This window comes from Fistularia commersonii, chromosome 8 (assembly GCF_037954325.1).
Source record: "Fistularia commersonii isolate RoL2024-O1a breed Wild chromosome 8, RoL_Fcom_v1.0, whole genome shotgun sequence".
Classification (NCBI taxonomy): Eukaryota; Metazoa; Chordata; class Actinopteri; order Syngnathiformes; family Fistulariidae; genus Fistularia; species Fistularia commersonii.
The window spans coordinates 14,319,488-14,337,432 of record NC_141291.1 but is presented as its reverse complement, the minus strand read 5'-3'; the positions used below and the strand labels follow the sequence as shown (position 1 = coordinate 14,337,432).

At 41.1% G+C, this 17,945-nt stretch overlaps 1 protein-coding gene across 8 annotated transcripts in view; it reads right to left on the bottom strand.

Moving 5' to 3' along the window:
- Positions 1-1,139: 1,139 nt before the first annotated feature.
- Positions 1,140-17,945, bottom strand: part of atp8a2 (ATPase phospholipid transporting 8A2) — a 46,159-nt gene continuing 29,353 nt past the window's right edge. For 7 of the 8 annotated variants that reach the window (XM_086151318.1, XM_086151323.1, XM_086151319.1 and 4 more), the window contains 12 exons: positions 15,741-15,924; positions 14,609-14,719; positions 12,773-12,847; positions 12,304-12,426; positions 11,412-11,490; positions 11,274-11,335; positions 10,814-10,870; positions 9,237-9,344; positions 7,461-7,549; positions 7,158-7,262; positions 4,301-4,392; positions 1,140-2,704 (listed from right to left, as the gene is read on the bottom strand). In XM_086151318.1, the coding sequence (XP_086007444.1) occupies positions 2,610-2,704; positions 4,301-4,392; positions 7,158-7,262; positions 7,461-7,549; positions 9,237-9,344; positions 10,814-10,870; positions 11,274-11,335; positions 11,412-11,490; positions 12,304-12,426; positions 12,773-12,847; positions 14,609-14,719; positions 15,741-15,924 (1,180 nt within the window). In that variant the 3' untranslated portion in view covers positions 1,140-2,609. Of the gene's footprint in view, positions 2,705-4,300; positions 4,393-6,655; positions 6,687-7,157; positions 7,263-7,460; positions 7,550-9,236; positions 9,345-10,813; positions 10,871-11,273; positions 11,336-11,411; positions 11,491-12,303; positions 12,427-12,772; positions 12,848-14,608; positions 14,720-15,740; positions 15,925-17,945 lie in introns of all 8 variants that reach the window. The other variant, XR_015106534.1, reaches the window with a different exon arrangement.

The window sequence follows — 17,945 nt, the reverse complement described above, 5'->3', positions numbered from 1 at the left end:
CCACTGAAATGCCATTGTTCACATATCTCAAACCCTGGGGGCAACATAAGTTTAATCTCAGTTAAAACAGAAAACTCCAAAATAAATTCTGGACTATTGTCAGAGACCGTTAATATAATCCAAATTCTTTTGGTGTCAGACAGACTGCCACGTATACCCAGTTACCGTGTTACATGTAACGTGAAGCTTTCTTGCTGATTGATAACTGCCAAAATTATGTCGAAAATTTCAAAACCCGCACTCGGGGGGAAAAGACGCGTGGGTAAAATAATTGCACTATTTTCCTTTGATCCCCACGAAAGAGACATTCAATATGTCAAATCCCATCCACCGTGGACATAACTGATACCTGTCACACCACTCGACTTGCTCAACGGCTATGACGACAAGAGGTGCAGTTTTGGCAGCCCTCTCTGCAAACACAGCTCATCTGGAAAGCAGAGCAACCTTCGGGAAAGAGCTGAAAGCTCTCTGGCTCCTGGTAGTTTGCAGCCCGATGGATTCTCCATAATGGAGCAGCTGCAGTTGCTTTGGGCCGGGACACATCCGGGTAGGTGGATAGAAAAGGGAATTTCCAGTTGGACTCCAGCGCACAGAGACTTAGGGGGAGGTTGTTCGTATTATTCTGCAAAGAGTCTTTCTACACAGACGCCACTGAGCAACCGGGGGGGTTGTGTATGGAAAAAGGCTTGGATAAGATATCATGAGCACTTCATGTTCAAATTGATCATATTTCCATTTCCAGCAAAGAATGAAAAGCAAAATCCCGCAACTCCACATCTGTCCCTCTAGGAAAATCTACCCGAACCCCTCTGTCTCTCTTCTGGAGCTTGAGATGTGTGACCTGCTTGGTTTTCTGGTATTTCAATGCATTAAAAGGCAAAAGAAAAGGATTGGGAATGGCAGGGATGAGCCCCGTTACAAGAATGAATGTAAGAATGAACTGGTGAATTTCTAAACTTTGTAAAATATAACATCCAATTAGAAACCCATGTATTTTATGGAGGTAAAATTGTGGTACAAAGTACTTCAGTAGCTCTTCAAGAGTGTATAACCTGTCATTGTGGCAGCCGTCTGTCCGAAGTAATGTGATTTATTTTCTGGTGCATGAGTAGGCGGCTTACAGTGAACAGACAGACTTTTGGTCAGGCCATAGATTGATTAGATTTAATGATTAGGACTCGCATGGACAACTTCCCCATTTCCAACCCTTCAGTCTTGCATTCCTGAACCAGAGTTCTCAACATAGAGCACACAGACAACAGAATACATTCAGACAAATCCCAGAGGCAGAAAAACGATGTCCAAGCGAGTGTCTCAATCAGATCCCTTCTATTTGGATGCGTATTAGGACTAGTTCAAGTAAAATATTCCCTCTAAGACAAGTCTCCATAAATGAGTACAAAAAACAGGCATTAATGAAAAGAGAAATCACATACACATGTTCACTTAAAAAAATAAGAGATATTCCCATAGTGGTAATCCAATGGAACTGAAGGAAGCTGTAAAGCCAGGCTGCTGCTGCTGCTGCTGATGATGTCGATGCCTCTACATTAATGATGGTTCCAGGAGGGTCAATTTGGGGAGTCAAGGGAGTGATCAGAATTAAAAAGACGAGAGGGAAAAGGGATTTTTACCGTGTGAGGACATATGCTGCAAGAGGAGGAGAGATGGGGAGATAGGGAGGAAAGAATTAAGGAAAAGGTAGAGATAAGCAAAGAAGAGAAGGAAAAGATTGTGTGGAGGTGGGGTCGCAGTGGGGTGTGACAGGGTGGTGGTCCAGCTCACAATGAGCGTTCTGCCTCCGTGGCAACAGCATGGCGTTTGGCAGTGAGGCTCGGTGCAGCGATGGAATGAGGGGCCTGAAGCGCTTTATGATCTTTGCTCCTTTTTTTTAAGGGATTCATCAGTGCCTCCGTGTTTATTTTGACATCCCCTCCGATGTCGGCATGTGATGACTGACAAGCAAAACACACCTCACCAAAGGGAGAAAAGAGGAAAAAGAGGAAGCTAACACACACACACACACACACACACACACACACACACACACACACACACACACACACACACACACACACACACACACACACACACACACACACACACACACACACACACACACACACACACACACACACACACACACACACACACACGAGTGCCAATGCATGCAGACTTACATACATGCACAGGCAGATACGGACACACTAGAATGAACACACACACACACACACACACAGACACACAAATAAACACACAGCGGCATGAGCCAAACCCAGTCTGTGGGGTATACACATATAAGTAGCAGTCTGAATTTGACTTGTCATGACTGCGTGAGTGTGATTGCTCAAGCCTGTCAGCAGCTTGTGTTTGAAATCTGAAGTTTTGTTCACATTTCAGACTGCTCCCTCCTCTCAAAAAAGGTTCTCCATGCACCAACAATGGCCTCCACGCTTGACCGTGACCCCCACCCCTGGCAAGGGATCAGGTCATAGTTCCAGTAAGGCCACAGCAGGGGTCAGTCACCTGGCATGGGGGTCTCACTTGAGTCTTTCTGTACTGCCAGCTTGACAAACAGTGCGCCGAAGCCTTGGTTAGAGGAGGGGCTAGAGGCTGGGGCGCTGGCGGGTTGTGTCGTATGAGCGCACTACCTGGGACTGAGACACCACGCCATGTTCCTCCTGAGAGAAGGCATAACCATCTGCAGATTGAAAGAAAGGAACAGATTTCAGGTAAGGGTTTCGGCCCGTCGCCAAGAGAGTTACAGCTGCGTATGTGTCACACAGTATGCCAGGAGTTAACAAGGTTAGTGGCCGCTTGATCAAAAAGCTCTGGATCTGCAGAGCTCTGCTTCTACTTAGTGAGAGCATGAGAGGGAGTTGTTGACGGTTGCCTGTTTTTCAATAAAACAGAGGCAAAGAGTGGAATGTGGCATCATTTTATGTCACAGCTGACAGACATGGCGGACCCAATGTCATCACACGTCCCTTCTGCTGTGGTTGCAGGTTATATTTAACTTAAAAAACAAATGCCTGAATGAAGGAAGCCAGACTCTAAGTGTAAGAATATGGTGGTCAAACAACACAATTGCAAAGACAAACATTTTGGTCCAAGAAAAGGCCCTCCCCTCATAGACGGACAAAGAATGAGAAACATTTTTACAATTATAATTATTCGGATGGATCATTTTGGGCCTGACATTTTAACTAACTTCTCCAATAATTTTTTTTGAAGTCTACATGAGGAAAAAATTATTTTAAGAAATCAGTGGATAAACCAGGTATTAGTGGCAGAAATCAAGATATCGTGCTCTACAGACCTGCATCATGCAGCACAAAGGACAGATATCAAATTATATAATTTTCATGATTTTACACTGAGTTGCTTTACATAGAAATGAGTGGAGGCTGTGCCTCTGATACATTATCCAGATTGTATTACACATCTATGATTCAGGCCGAGCAAGCAGACAAATCAAATTCCCAAAGACCTCAAATAGTGACTGGCCAGTTTGGATAAACACGGTATGATGATATCATGACACAAATTAGAGTTTTTCCCATGTTGTCAGAGCCGTCTTTTCCCTACTCCATTACATTGTGATGGGGCCACGATAAACAAACATGAACAAGTTTGCAAATCAGCACCACTGGTTTAAAATGATCATTTTCTAAATACTAGCAATGTAATCAAAACATACAAGTGCCATTTTACTCGTATTTCTTTTTCTGTTGATGATAATTTACTGTAGATTACAACTGAATATAGTGGATTAATGCGGTTTCATTAACTCTGTCTAGATTATTCTTCAGGTTATTAAAATCATCATAAATATACTATGTTTAGACAGTTATAAATAGTCACTGTACATAATTCTATACTATAATTAATAAGAACTTTAGATGTATCAGAGAAATTGAGTTCTGATGTGAAAGTTCTGTAAAAACAGTTTGTGAAACTAACAGCTACTGTACCTGCTACTGGCAAAAACCTAACCAGGAGAAAAGGATAAATAACTGGAGAGATGTTGGATGGATATCAAAACAGAAGCATGAACCTCTCCGAATAACTATGCAAGACCTGAGGGTGCTGCAGAATCCAGTGGCATTTATCTATAGGGTCATCAACTGGAGTGAACCTTCTGTAATAAAAAAAGCTTGATGCATTTATGTAGTTTTAACATAACACCCAAGAATGTGTTTCCAACAATTTTTGTTGGAATAAACTTAAACTTTAGGAGTGATATAGAAACCATGCTCAGATTATGTTTAAGAATGTCTGACAAAAAGACACTCACGTGACACAGTCTGCTGCACAGAGTTTGAACGTCCTACACTTGAAGGTGTTTTCCTAAAGACTCTTGTCAGCAGATGGGCTCGTTCGTTTAGACTGCGGACAGAGACAGAGAGCATTTATTGCAAGCGATCACGCATAAGCATCAATTATAGATAATTCAAAGGAGGATAATAAATATTACACAAAAATATCCCTACTTTACAATATTTCCCTCTCATTCTTTTAGTAAATGCATGAAAGTACATACAGATGTAAAAAAATCTTTCAATCTGTGGTGACTTAAACCTATTAGTTAGATAGGAAATACTCGATTTAAAACCAAAGGGTTAATTTGAGATGAATCCGAGTGTTTGACCCAACAGAAGTCATAAACCGGCTACAGGGTAACAGAACATCCATAGTGAACTGTCCCCCCTACCCCCTGCCCCCCGCCCCCCACTCCACTCGACACTCTTCTCCCCCTTTCTAAGAAGACTGGATTCTCTGTTTTAAGACCACACGCCGTCATGGCTCCTCTCCTCCAGTCACCAAAAATAACTGAGCACTTTCCAGATATTGCACACAAATGCCCTCATGCATACACACGCACACACACGTACACATACACGTACACACTCCATCCCCGTCACCATCATTACAACCATGAAAAGGCGAAGGAACTGGTATTATTGGTTTGCATGTTTTTTAAAGAAAACATTTTTTCCATTTATCTCCCAATGAAGATTGAAATTCACAAGCGGAGTTTCCCTGGCATGAAGTCAATATGATGATCAACAGAGTAGTTACAGACTATAGTCTGAAGTTTTTCTCAAGGCCAGAATATTAAGCGAGCAGTTAGGGAAATTTTGAAAGTGCTGTATGTGACTGTTGGGAACCTTCACTGAGGGGAAAAAAACAAGGCTTTTAGTATTTGCTCAAGGAGCCTTTAGCCAAAGAAAATGATGTCTGGTAGATAGATGACAGTGCAGAGTGAATCATAAAATGACGGTAGTTGGACAAACAAGTGAGTGGTTGATGGATCAGTACAATTCAACTTGTCCATCCCCTAACTGTGATCTTTCTGTCTGGCCCCCTTTCAAAAGAGCCAAGGATGTGCTCCGTTTGAACTCCCCCCTCGAGACTCTTCTGCACTCTACCTTTCCACCCCTTTCCCATGCCTACCCCAGGACCTCCCCAGGAACTACAAACACAGATGTGCTCTTTTCCATTTTGCTCCATTCCCTCTCTGCCTGCCTGACTTCTCCTCCTCAAACAGAATAAGAGAGGGTTTAGAGGCAGGGTGAGTCCAGGACGGGGCCCTGGATAAGGGGTCAGGAAGAGCAATGTGGTAACTCACCATACCTCAAACATACCTCAGACACCTCAAGCTCCTTTTAAGCTTTAACTGCTCTGAGATGTCCCTTGTCTGTGTTAACTTCACATCACCTTTTCATCAAGTCATAATTAGGTCCAACGCAAGTTGTTCTAATCCTTATCTCTCAAACCACAATGGACTGACACTCAATTGATGCTTCTTGTGTATTGTGTGACTGCAGCACAGTTTACACACAAAGCATTTCAACTGATTTGTTGATACTGACAGCCCTGTTTACACGGTTTGCCCACGACTTTTTGTTCTAACTCTTGTAACCCATAAATCAAGTCTCCACAGGGTTGTCAAATGAGTGGAGCCACAAAATTATAAGTATTTCACAATAGAGGGGTTGTTTTCTCAGAAAAGCCTGGGGGCCTCTCAGATACTCAGTGGTGATTTATATTTTGATCATGTTGACATGCCTATAGTAATCAATTGTGCATGTATGATATCAACATAACAGACAGTAGATCTTTTCACAATCTGTTTGTGCTGATAAGAAGGCACATAAAGGCAGGGAAATCAGCATTCTACCTCCAGCTTCACAATGCCTACCAGCAAATGTGTTTTTAAAGGCAGAATCAAAATACAGTTCAGCTGATAGATCTATAGAAAAAGCTTTCACGTCACCTCCATGAACATGACCTTTGGATTTATAATCAACCTGCGCATTTTTCTACAATTATCAAATTCCATTGTGTTGTTAGGAATGTGTCATCTCGCTTAAATGAAGAAAAGAAGATCTGATAACATAAAAAAATCTTTGTTGCCAAGTAAATGTATTGCAATGTATCGATTGGAATCAATTAGTTGTGGCAGCAACCACCGACTTCTAGTAACTGCTAGAGCGAACGTCTACAATTCTAAGCATGTTCTGTCTCTATGAGTTGCACATATTTCTTTCAAAACTATAGAATGCACTCCACTATAACGCATTGCTAGAGAAACCACACACAGCTAAACTGAAGAGGTCGGAACTACAGAAATTTAGTGTAAACACACCAGGTCAGAGCAGCAGTTCAAATTGATCCACCTATGAAGAAATGCAGTACAAGGGGAAAGAAATCACATTGAAAAATAAGGCTGGAAAAAATACAGGTTTAAGGGCAAACAAGTGATGGTCACTCCAGAGAAACTTGCAGAAGGACAAACAAGTCATTTGAGGTCACAGTTCACACAGTGGGACAGATCAAACCCATGAACTACCTCTGAAGACACAGCATTGGCTCTATGGGACCTCAGCGTTGGCTTCGGCCCTGTGAACGCCACCGGGTAGTTAGTTTTTCATCCCCAAACATGTAGACACATCATTGTAAAAATAACATCTGACAGTTAAAGACTGAATCTTTGGTATACTTGATTCATGAGGCAGCAATAGCGCAATACACACACACAAAAAAATACAAGTAAAAAAAAAAAATGAATGGTAGAAATAAAAGCTCCTTTCAATGTCAAGAAAGGATATAAAAGCAGCTGAAATTACAAGATAAATAGTTTTATATACCTGCGGCCGCTGGCATCCCTCAGCACGGCTGCACCTGGATCGACTGCGCGCGCCTCCAACTCCTGCACCTCCTCCAGGAGAGACTTCCTGACAGTACGACGGGTGCTGTAAAGCAGCAATAAGCTCATCAGACGCTGTGAGGAAAAGTCTGGGTTTTTTAAGTTGTAGACATGTGTTATTTATAATGCAAGGAGTGCGTAAGTGTTGACATAGTCTCAGTGTAAGTTATGTAAATTCACTGGTTAAGTTAAATAGTGCTTGTTTGGATTTCCCATATGTTTATAATAAATGGGCCCTACTTACGATGCCCAGGCAAAATCTTTAAGTAAACATGCAGTAGGCACCAGGATCAGGCCCAGCCAGAAGTACCAGCACTGCATTACCCTGCCAGCCTGAAATGACAAAACACAGACTCCATTTATTTAATTTGTATATTAACAGAAAGAAGAAGTGCGTCATTTATGTAAGCACAAAGAAAGATGAGGGAAAGCCAAAAAAATGTAAGATGAGACATAGTGAGAGACAGTAAGGACCATGAAACACCAGAGTTAACTTTGAAGACTGCTAATGTTAGCCAACATTTTTGAAAGACAGATCATACCTCGCATCTACACCAGAAACTGGATTTAACAGTGCTCTCCCAACTCAAATACTGATGACAAATTACAGAGCCCAACTACCTGTCTGCAGCTTGGCTCACTGACCTATAACCCTTATCATAAGCCCAACTCCTGGGATTAATCATGCATCCAACAAATGTTTCCTTGCCTTTTCCTCCCACACATTTGTCTCCCGTGGTTCACTCCAATCTCACTTTTTCACCTCCTCTTGTCGATAGGAGGCTTTATCATCTGTTGCTTGTCCTTGCTTGTTTCTGTAAATGCCTCAGCTTTTCTTTTTTACACAATATCTCCATTTTGGTTGTCTGTAGCGCTTCACGAGCCAAAAGGTATGAACTCAATGTCACTAAATAATCACACAAATTCTATGCACTGTGACATCCCTGATGACTTCTTTATTGTCTATATCCTTTGTTTCCTGTACCCTATGTTTGGATCTGGAGATATAGAGACGATCTGGATCCCTGGAGGGGAGAGGAAAATGGATCCGAAGACCATTAGATATATATCTTCTGCAGCAGCTGGAATCACAACCCAGGCAGAGAGAATCCAAGTGCAATATACTCAAACACACACACATTTTAGTTCTTAAGGGCTGACCACACAGTACATCACATGGTGTAAAACACTGTACACAGGCATGCTAAATGAATTTCTCTGCTCCCTATAGAAACAGACACCATTCTACTGTCAACACAAACTTCACATAGCTAGACACACATCATGCATACATTTGTCAAACATGCAGACAGTTATTCTGAGTGCGAATATAGAGCTCTTTTCCATCCCCTGTCCCCCATGGACAGATGGAAATATAGATAGCAGGACCAGGGGAAATAAGAGAGGTAACAGGGTAGTTGTGGGTGAGGGGGGACGACAGAGGAATGGGGTGGTAGTGGTTGAGTGTCTCTGACCATTCCCCAGTTAGACTCGGCAGCTGCAGAGATATTTGACCGCATTCCTGATTTCTGACACAAATTGAATTAATGGGCTGGGGGGGATTGAGTCAACCCCTATTACCTCCCCCCAAGCAACGTGTCTACCCACCCAGTGGGGCACCTCAACTCCCTCTTTGTCCCTAAACTTTAAAATAAGTCTCTCAATCAAGTGGACCCACGTTGATTCTCCTCACCCCCACTGCACCCTCATCATCACTGGCAGCAGGCCACCCTCTTAAGTCAACACCTCCACAGAGGGCAGTAAAAGACCGAGGCTCGGGTGACAAGCAGCAGGTGCAGGAAGCCTGGTGAGAGCGGCTGGTGGGGCGCAAATCTCCCCTGGGGTTACAGCAGTGCTGACGTGGAACACCCAGGAGGTGTGTTTCTAAGGCGCCATGTATTGACAACAAATACGGGAGGGGCTGGTGATGGATGTTGCAGAAAAGAGATACAGATGGAAAGGGCTTTTCTAACGAGTGTTGTTGAGATGAGGGACACATTTCAAAGGTGCGATAACTTGCCTGGCCCAGCATATCAGGGGCGATGGGGATGGTGGGCCAGATGGCTGAGTACACACCGAAGAAGACCATCCAAAGAGCCATGCTTCCCCAGACTGCCAGGTGGGAAAACTATAGCAGAGGTAGTGAGGAGAGAAAGAAGAGAGTACAGATAAGGTGGCATAAGGAATCCAGAGGATTAAAAGACACAACAGGGAGACAGCAGGAGGTCAAATACTTAACACACGGCTCATCTGAATATAGACAACCTTTCCCCCTCTTGCCTTCCCATGTCTTCGTCTCTCCCTGTGATCTGTTGTAAGGGGACACTGTGAATTCCAGTGGGACCCTGTTTCATTACTGTCAGGCTGCTGTGTGGACAGCTGAGCAGACACGGGTGTCAGCGCCCGTCAGGCCATCCTTCTAGTTTCTTTCTCACCAGCAAAAGGAATGGGGCAAATCATGTTGCTGTCATAGCTGGAGCTACTGTCGCCCTTATGACCTCTACACCCACCTCTGTTTACAATGTTCTACCATAAGACTTTCAAGTAGATGGTTTTGTTTATTTTTATACCATCATGTTCATTATTTTACACAATTTTACAGCTGTATTTTGGTTTTGCCTGTACATGCCGCAGTCATCTAATATTAAAATACTTTTTTACAATCATTAAGACATCTGGTATATATCTAGAGTCTGGCATATTTGAATGGTAAACAGAAAAATTTCCATACATGCTGATATTAGTGCTATGCCGAACAAGATTGCTTTTGTGGTCAGCCAGCCAGAAGGAATTTCATATATGTGAACATTACTTGTGTGAATGGGTTTCAGCGCTATTTCCCATGCTGGACATTAAATGCTACAGCTAACTTTGTGTAGTCTGGTTTAGCATTATAACAGCAAGTGGCCAACATTTATGCCTGGAATTCCAAGTACTATAAAAGCTAGCCAAAGTTCACAAATGGTGCAGCATTTAATAGTACAGTTTGGAAACATTAGGACAAATACGGGTTTACCCTCAAAAGTTCATTTTACTTTTTTATCTGATTATCATAGTGGCAACTTCAAAGTATTAGGCAAGCTATCAGGAAATGATGTTGTCTGGATTGCATCCTGAACTTAACTGGGCTAATTTTTTTCAGCACAGAAATGTATCTGTTCAATGCAAAATGATCTATAAGGAAAAGCATTTAGAGTCCAATTACATAATACATTTTTAAGTCAGACTTTAAAAATACAGATTTCCAACATTTTTAGTTTACTCGATGTGATTGCTACAAAATCTACATGTGATGCTAAAACGAGGAAAAAAATTAAATGAATGCTTTTGATACATTTGTATGATTGGAGTGTAACACTTGGTGCCTCTCTATGGGTGCAATATTGCCTCTTAGATATTATATAGATACTATAACACTGTGCTTCCTCATTTTCTTCTCCAGACCATTTTTTTGTTCACTTCTCTTCTGTTGTGGACTTCTGTGATTGGACTGGTGTCCAATCACACTTTTCCAATAAATTCTATTCAATTCCACTTGGAGAATGGAATCCTCAGTGTTTCATGTGGTGGAGCTTATTTGTGTTTTCATGTACCCACCTTGGTCCAAGCAGTGGTCTCCATTCCAGCTTTCAGACATACTGTAACTACTACATACTGAAAACACACACATGCACAAGACACAGAGAGAGAGAGAGATAGAGAGAGGATTAGTTCTCATCTGACTGGAAATAATAAGCATTCATTTTATTGAGTAACAACACAATGTCTGGTAAAATGCCACAGACTCCTGCAGCCCTCTTTATTCTGCATACACATAAAACAAACACCACGTGGGACTATGGTGTAAATTAATTTTAGGGTAACTGTGAAATGGAAAAGTGAAAAACAACAAGAGATAGACCTGGGACCCGAAATGGCCTTAGAGAAAAAAACACGGTGATGTTGACACAAAAATACTGTGCACAGGCAAATAAAACCACACAAATACATGCCAAATAACAGAAGAGAAGGAGCAAAAAGATACATGTGCATTAAAAAAAAAAGACAAGATGCTTACGGTGTAGACCATATTTCCAACAAACAAGTAGTCGTTTCCCTGACCATTACTGAAGGGAGAGTCTGTGGAAAACACACAAGCTTTACCACATAGTTCAAGAAATAATGGAGAGAAAAAAAACTCAGGTAAGTCACTCACCGTGCTCTAACATTTTTAGAGGAAACCAAAAGAGAATAATCGAGTGAATCAATGCGTTGATACAGTGTCCCCAAAAAACCTGAAAAGACAGAGCAAGATAGGTAAAAGAAAAGCATGGAAAACAACTCAGTGTGAATTAAACCAATGCCAAAGCCCACATATATGGCTCTCACTCAAACGCACACATAAAAACATACAAAAACAGCAATTCCTCACACTGACACACATCTTTTACTGTGTTCTTGCCATCAAAAGTGCCCTTCTGTACACACATAATAACACACACTCACACATATACAGTAAGTTGGGTTACTGGTGTACCCGCTCAAAGAAAGGCTTCCTTATTCAGGCCTTATGAATCTCATGAGGGTTGCCATGGAAATATTCAAGTCTCCACGCGACTCTTGTTTACATGCTGGCATATCAAACAAACAGCAGGCATCACTTGCCAACTCAAAAGATGAGCCACAGGGCATGACAAGCTAATGTAGTATAAGAAATGACAACTTTGGGTTTGACTTTATGATCCTAAATTTAAAGATCAACACCAATTCTGGGGAACCATGGTAGGCCCAGTGGATCCAGAGGAACATCAAGCAAATGTCCTTGGGAGGCTTTTGGGGGGAAAGACTCCGAGCTAGATTGGAGAAAGCGAAACCACTGATGGCTAAGAGGTAAACAACAATTAAAGTGTCCCAAATAAAACATCTACTGGTTGTCTCCTGGCCACAGGAAAATTGCCAAACTCAGTTAACAACATGATTATGTAATTTAATAGTGGCGCTTCTACAAGAATAAAAAATAACAGTATCACTGTGTGGCAGTGATGCAGTACATGGACTTGGGTGTTTATGTGGCTCAGTGCTCAGTGGCTGCACATGTTTACTCATACCTTTGTATTGAAGCCCTCTGCATTCTGAGTGATTCGGTAGAGCTGAGGGAAACGAAGCATGTTCTGCTGGCTGCATGGTCGGTCAAAAATCCCCAGAGTAAATGGAGGCAGTGCAGTAAATATCTTGAAGACAGACACAGTTTCAAACTTTCAGGGCATTGCACAAACACATGCATGTATGATTTGACAAGCATAGCTGAAAATATCAGACTGCCTAAAAAAAACAATTACAAACATTACTTTTCCAAAAAAGCCTGTCTGATTTTTTTTTCATGAGACACACACACAAACACAACTTAAAGTGTCTCGCCTGCAGAGAACATTGACAAGACAACGAAATAGACATTGAAAGAAAGATAGGTAAAGAGCCAGAGATGGCATTTGACATTAACCAAAAAAAAATTAGTTACATCAGGAAGTGAGAGAAAAGAGAGATGCAGCTGGAGATGGAGCGGGGGCAGGTACTCACCACATTGTAGAGGCCTATACACCAGCGCTCAAAAAGGATCTGGCCAGAGAAACCGTTCACAAAAGCAAACCAGAGCTGGGGCACAAAGAAAGGATTGAGAGGGGATGAGAGGAATAATACCAGAAGTGAAACTGCCTTAGGGACCAACTGATAGTGGAAACAGGATGAAGAGAAGGCCAAGTTTATCACTATTTTTCAGATTGATACGGACACATGACAAGCTGAAGACAACAAGGCTGCACTGATTGTGAAATTCGGAGATGATAACAATATAGGTGTTTAAAATAACAGCCTACAACAGCCAACTTTTTCATACATGGATTTCCTTTTTGTGTCCTAGAAAAGAAGAACATCTAAAAAAAAAAAAACTTAAGGAGTCTTTCAGCACAGACAATATATTTGAAGCACGTAGATCCAACCATACATGTTTGAGAAACATCACAAAATTAGCATTTTCTTATATCAAAATCAGTGCACCACATGTCATTTCCAAATGCCTAAGAACCGACTCTTTTTGATGAGAAAAACATTCATGAAATTATATTACAGGTAAATATAGGAATAGTGCCAGTGAGAAAAAACTGCTAGATATTCTCACGTCATACACTAGATGTTGAATAGAAACATATTAAGCAAAAATCATCATTACTACAAGAAACACGGATCAGGGGAATTGTGGGATTTTTTGAGTGCTACTAATAATACATTGGTTGAGAATGAGGTCAACGTCAATTTGATTAATAGGTTCCAAGACTTGAGATAAATGGGCCAATGATATATTGCTGTTTAAACATGAGATATGCTGGAGTTGTTCTTAAAAGTTCTTCGAGCTCCATGATGCTTTTTGGCATTCAGTTTGCATTCCATGCTCAGGTTGTGGTGGGCGCTTAAACCTCACTCTAACTTAATGGAAGTTAATTTACCAAAGCACTGTGTTAGAAAGTGACTGTAGCCTAGGCTAGACACAGTATGATCTGAGGACAGATAGAGAAATGTTTGGGGCCACTGGTGTGTGTTGTGGCATTCCTGGGGTATAGGGTGAAGCATATAGCCTAGGGGTGAGGTCAGATGCACAAAAACACACAGCCCCATCCCCCTTTTTCTGTCTCCACTAAGTGGACAGAGACCGTCTCTAACCTTTGGCCTAGAGCTCTCTGCAGGGAGCCAATCATGTGAGATAATCATGGAAACACAGGGTTACTATGGGTGGTGTGAAAAGGACAGTACGCAACTAGGCTGTGGCTCATGATGACCTGCACCTGCTGGCACCCTTAAAGTCAGACAGAGTGTGACATTAAGGTTGGGGGTGTGGGGCCACAGCTGACAACCATGTGATGAAGTAAACACTCTGCTGGGTGCCCCCCATGTTATACACACACACACACACACACACACACACACACACACACACACACACACACACACACACACACACACACACACACACACACACACACACACACACACGTAAATCCAATGTACCATAATCTTAACAATTAACGCAATCTCAAGGAAAACCTGAATCTAAAATTGACTGCTTTCATTTCTGATTCTAGTCCCCTAAAGCTGTTGCTGCAACAAGAGGAACAAAGGATATGCATGTATACACAAAACTGTCAAACCTCACTGTGGTCTCATCACTGCTGGTCTAAACACACATTTTTTCCTGTGTATGTGTGTGTATGTAAGAGAGACAGAAAGCAGACACCAGAAGGGCACCTCGTCCATCAATGTCAGACATGGCCACAGACAGCTGCAAAATTCTCTGTTAATGTAACTCTGTGTGTGTGTCTGTGGGTGTAAGACAGAGAGATAGGAAGAAAAGTGAGCTTTTACCTCTATGATATACAGGACCACATTCTTATAGAAACAGTAGAGGATGCACTTGGTGACTCTGTTGTAGCTCCATGCTCCGTGGACCAAAAGCAGCTTCTCTAGGTAGGAGAACTGCCATTTAAAGAAAAGGGAAAAAATCAGGGAAAAAATGAACATAATTTGAGGAGAGAAAACAGCATAGCTATCAAGAATGTGAGTGGGAGAAGGGAAAGTGGAGGAGAGAGGACCGACAGTGATAGGGAGATTGTGCAAGATGCTCAAGGGCTTAGAGATAAACAGCGCCAAGTAAAAGCAAATGAGTGTTTAAGTGGAAGATGGAGACAGAAAGGTTAAAAACCAAGAAGTCAGGAGATTCCTTCTTCTATCATTTTATCTGGGTCACATAATGCTCTTTTTAGTTGGAATTTTAAGCTCCATAAATTATGGAAACTACAGCCTCAAGGTACTATTATACAATTACATGTTTTCTATTCATCAGTCACTTTAAAAAAAAATCAAATATATCTTCTAGCTTTGAAGAATAACATAATCTTGGAAAATCTACCACAACATTTTCATGGTTGTATTTGCTCTGTTGACTGGTCTCAAAAGTTCAAGACATTTACTTTTCAATAATAGAACAATGCACTGATGTAATTTCTCCTATTAGAGAAGCTGCAATCAGACTTTTCGGGGTTCTCAATACTTGGCTGGTCATCTGCATACTAAGTATCTGTATACTAAGCATCTTTATACCAAGTATAATGTCAAAAACACGCAATCTATCTATCTATCTATCTATCTATATATATATATATATATATATATATACTAATGCTGATTATTCAATCTCACATTAACTTGGGCAAAAGTGAACCCACATGCAACTTTTCAGCTGAATATGGTTATTTTAAAATGACAGACTGAATTCCAGTCAGTAATGTTTAAGCAAAATATATTTTGATTCTACAATACTGTGTCAGAAATGCAGAGAAACTGATTGAAAAAATAAAGCAATCGTATGATATCTGAGAAACTCCTGTTGAAAGAACTTCTGTTTGGTTCTCGCGCAACATAGGTTAAAGATCAAGATAGACTGAGGCAAGGATCCAGTGTCTTGCCTGGAGATACCTGTCAATCAAACATGAATCACCTGTGCAATGGAGTAGTCAGAGGAGTTGGTGGCCTGCATGCCCTCGTTGCCACTGATCCCCACTCCAACATGAGCAGTCTGTATCATTCCCACATCATTTGCGCCATCGCCTATTGCCAGAGTGATGGCTTTCACATGTTTCTTCACCATATCCACTATCTCGGACTTTTGCAGCGGAGAGACTCTATAAAAAAAAGTAAGAGGAGACAGAGGTAGCTGGTTGATATTAAGTGCATACAGCTGTCCAGCTGTAATTGGAGGACAACAGACGTGGAGGGAAGGAGAAAGTATTTTGTGGAAGGAATAATCATTTAGAGGCATGATAAAAATACAAAGCCGGGAAGAAAGTAAGAGTCTCGGAGTGTGAAATGATTGAAAGACACAAAGGAGGCCACTGTGGAAGAAGACGAAAGACTGATAGATATGTACCCAAACGCAGAAGGCCTCTGATTACTGTACTTTGTATTGGGGGGTAGTGTACTTCTGCTAAAACTTGGGTTGGTAAACTTCAATGGGTTTTGATTGAGTGCTTCTCCATCTGAAAATGCCTCAGAATCTCTACGTGTTTGTGTCCAGGGAGCTCCCAGTTGGTACTCCACCCTCTTGAACTGTATGAATGATCATCTGTCTGTAATTGGTTTTGTCTCTTCCCAGACAATGAGAACTCGGGAAGACTCATGTTACAGATGCTTTCCTTGGGGCCGCTGGGAGCTGTATGGCTGTTTTACAGTGACTGTTATAGTACATGGGATTTTTTTCTCATATATGTGGAGTGTCTTATCTATGAACAAATATTACCGGAGGATGGGATAATGGAGTAACAACATCAACTGTATTGCTAGTTTATCTGATCAGGGATACATTAATTTCCATCATTCCTGTTTTTCCCCTTACATCTGTACGCATACAGTGACTAGAAGATTTTATTTTAGCACGGTGAAAGGAGCTGAAAGAGGCTGTTGGTTTTGGTATATCATGATATTAAAATGTATTTTTTGTATTTAAGCTTATATGAGCAAATTAATGTGAGTTTAAATAAACCAGCATAAAAAGGTCACTTCACTGCATCTAAATGTGACAAATGAAACTTGACTACACCGATACTCTCTTAACAGTCAACCTTCATATTTAACCTCAAAAAGTCATAAAGGACTTTTGGGTGGAGCGGTTTACAAAAGTGCCCTTTTGGTTTGTATCAGGTTTCAGTTGCGTTTACTTTTATTGAAGAGAGAGCAGATTTATATTTTACTATAAACCAAAAATCTACTTTCATTCATTTTGCATAGGCCCAAAAATTAATTTCATGAAAAAGAATACCGGTAATACATACAGTGGATTTCCTAAAAGTCTGAATGGGAAGCCAAACAGTTCCCCCCCCAGAAACCTATGAAATCTATAATAGACACTTGTCTACTAGTAAAGAACAAAAATGTCATTTTTCAGGGAACTTTAAAGACCTCCCACCCTGTTGGCATAAAGGTCTCCTTTTTAACCTCGGAAACAGTATTTGGCAAAACATCCTCTCCACAAGGGTCAGTTTACAAGCTAATCTGGAGTCTTCAATTGCATTATTATTTTTTTGCAGCAGTGATATATGACATTCCTACAATCCTGCTTTTCAGACAGATTGAATGTATTTTATTTGTACAGTGTAGATTTCATTGAGCAATCAAGCTTAATTGGTAGAAAATGTACACACACACACACACACACACACACACACATACATACACACACACACACACACACACACACACACACACACAGTTTACTTTCCAAAAAGCCGCAATCTGTAGCACTGAGCTTGAATTTATCTTCATCTCTTCTCAAAACATGCACATAGGCCCAGTTAGTCTTGTTCTTCCTAAATGCATTCTGTGCTGCGAAAGCGAAAACATTTACAAAAAGTTCAACATGAGAAAAGTGATATTGGTATCGGAACTAAACTTGAATAACAAAAGCTAAAATTTCAAAAAGTTTAGGACTTGAAGCTATAGCTGCTTATATTTAGTAGAAAAGGACAAAAAAAAAGTGCTGGTGGCAAAAAGTTCAAGTTACAAAGGTTTGTTTTGCTCTGAAAATCCAACAGGTTCATCAGCTAGCAGGAAGTTGATATTCAGCATGTGCTGTATATCAAAGTAGCAGTGTCGAGAGTTTAGAGGAATCTTTAGAAGCACCATGTAGCTATAACTCACCATATTCAGG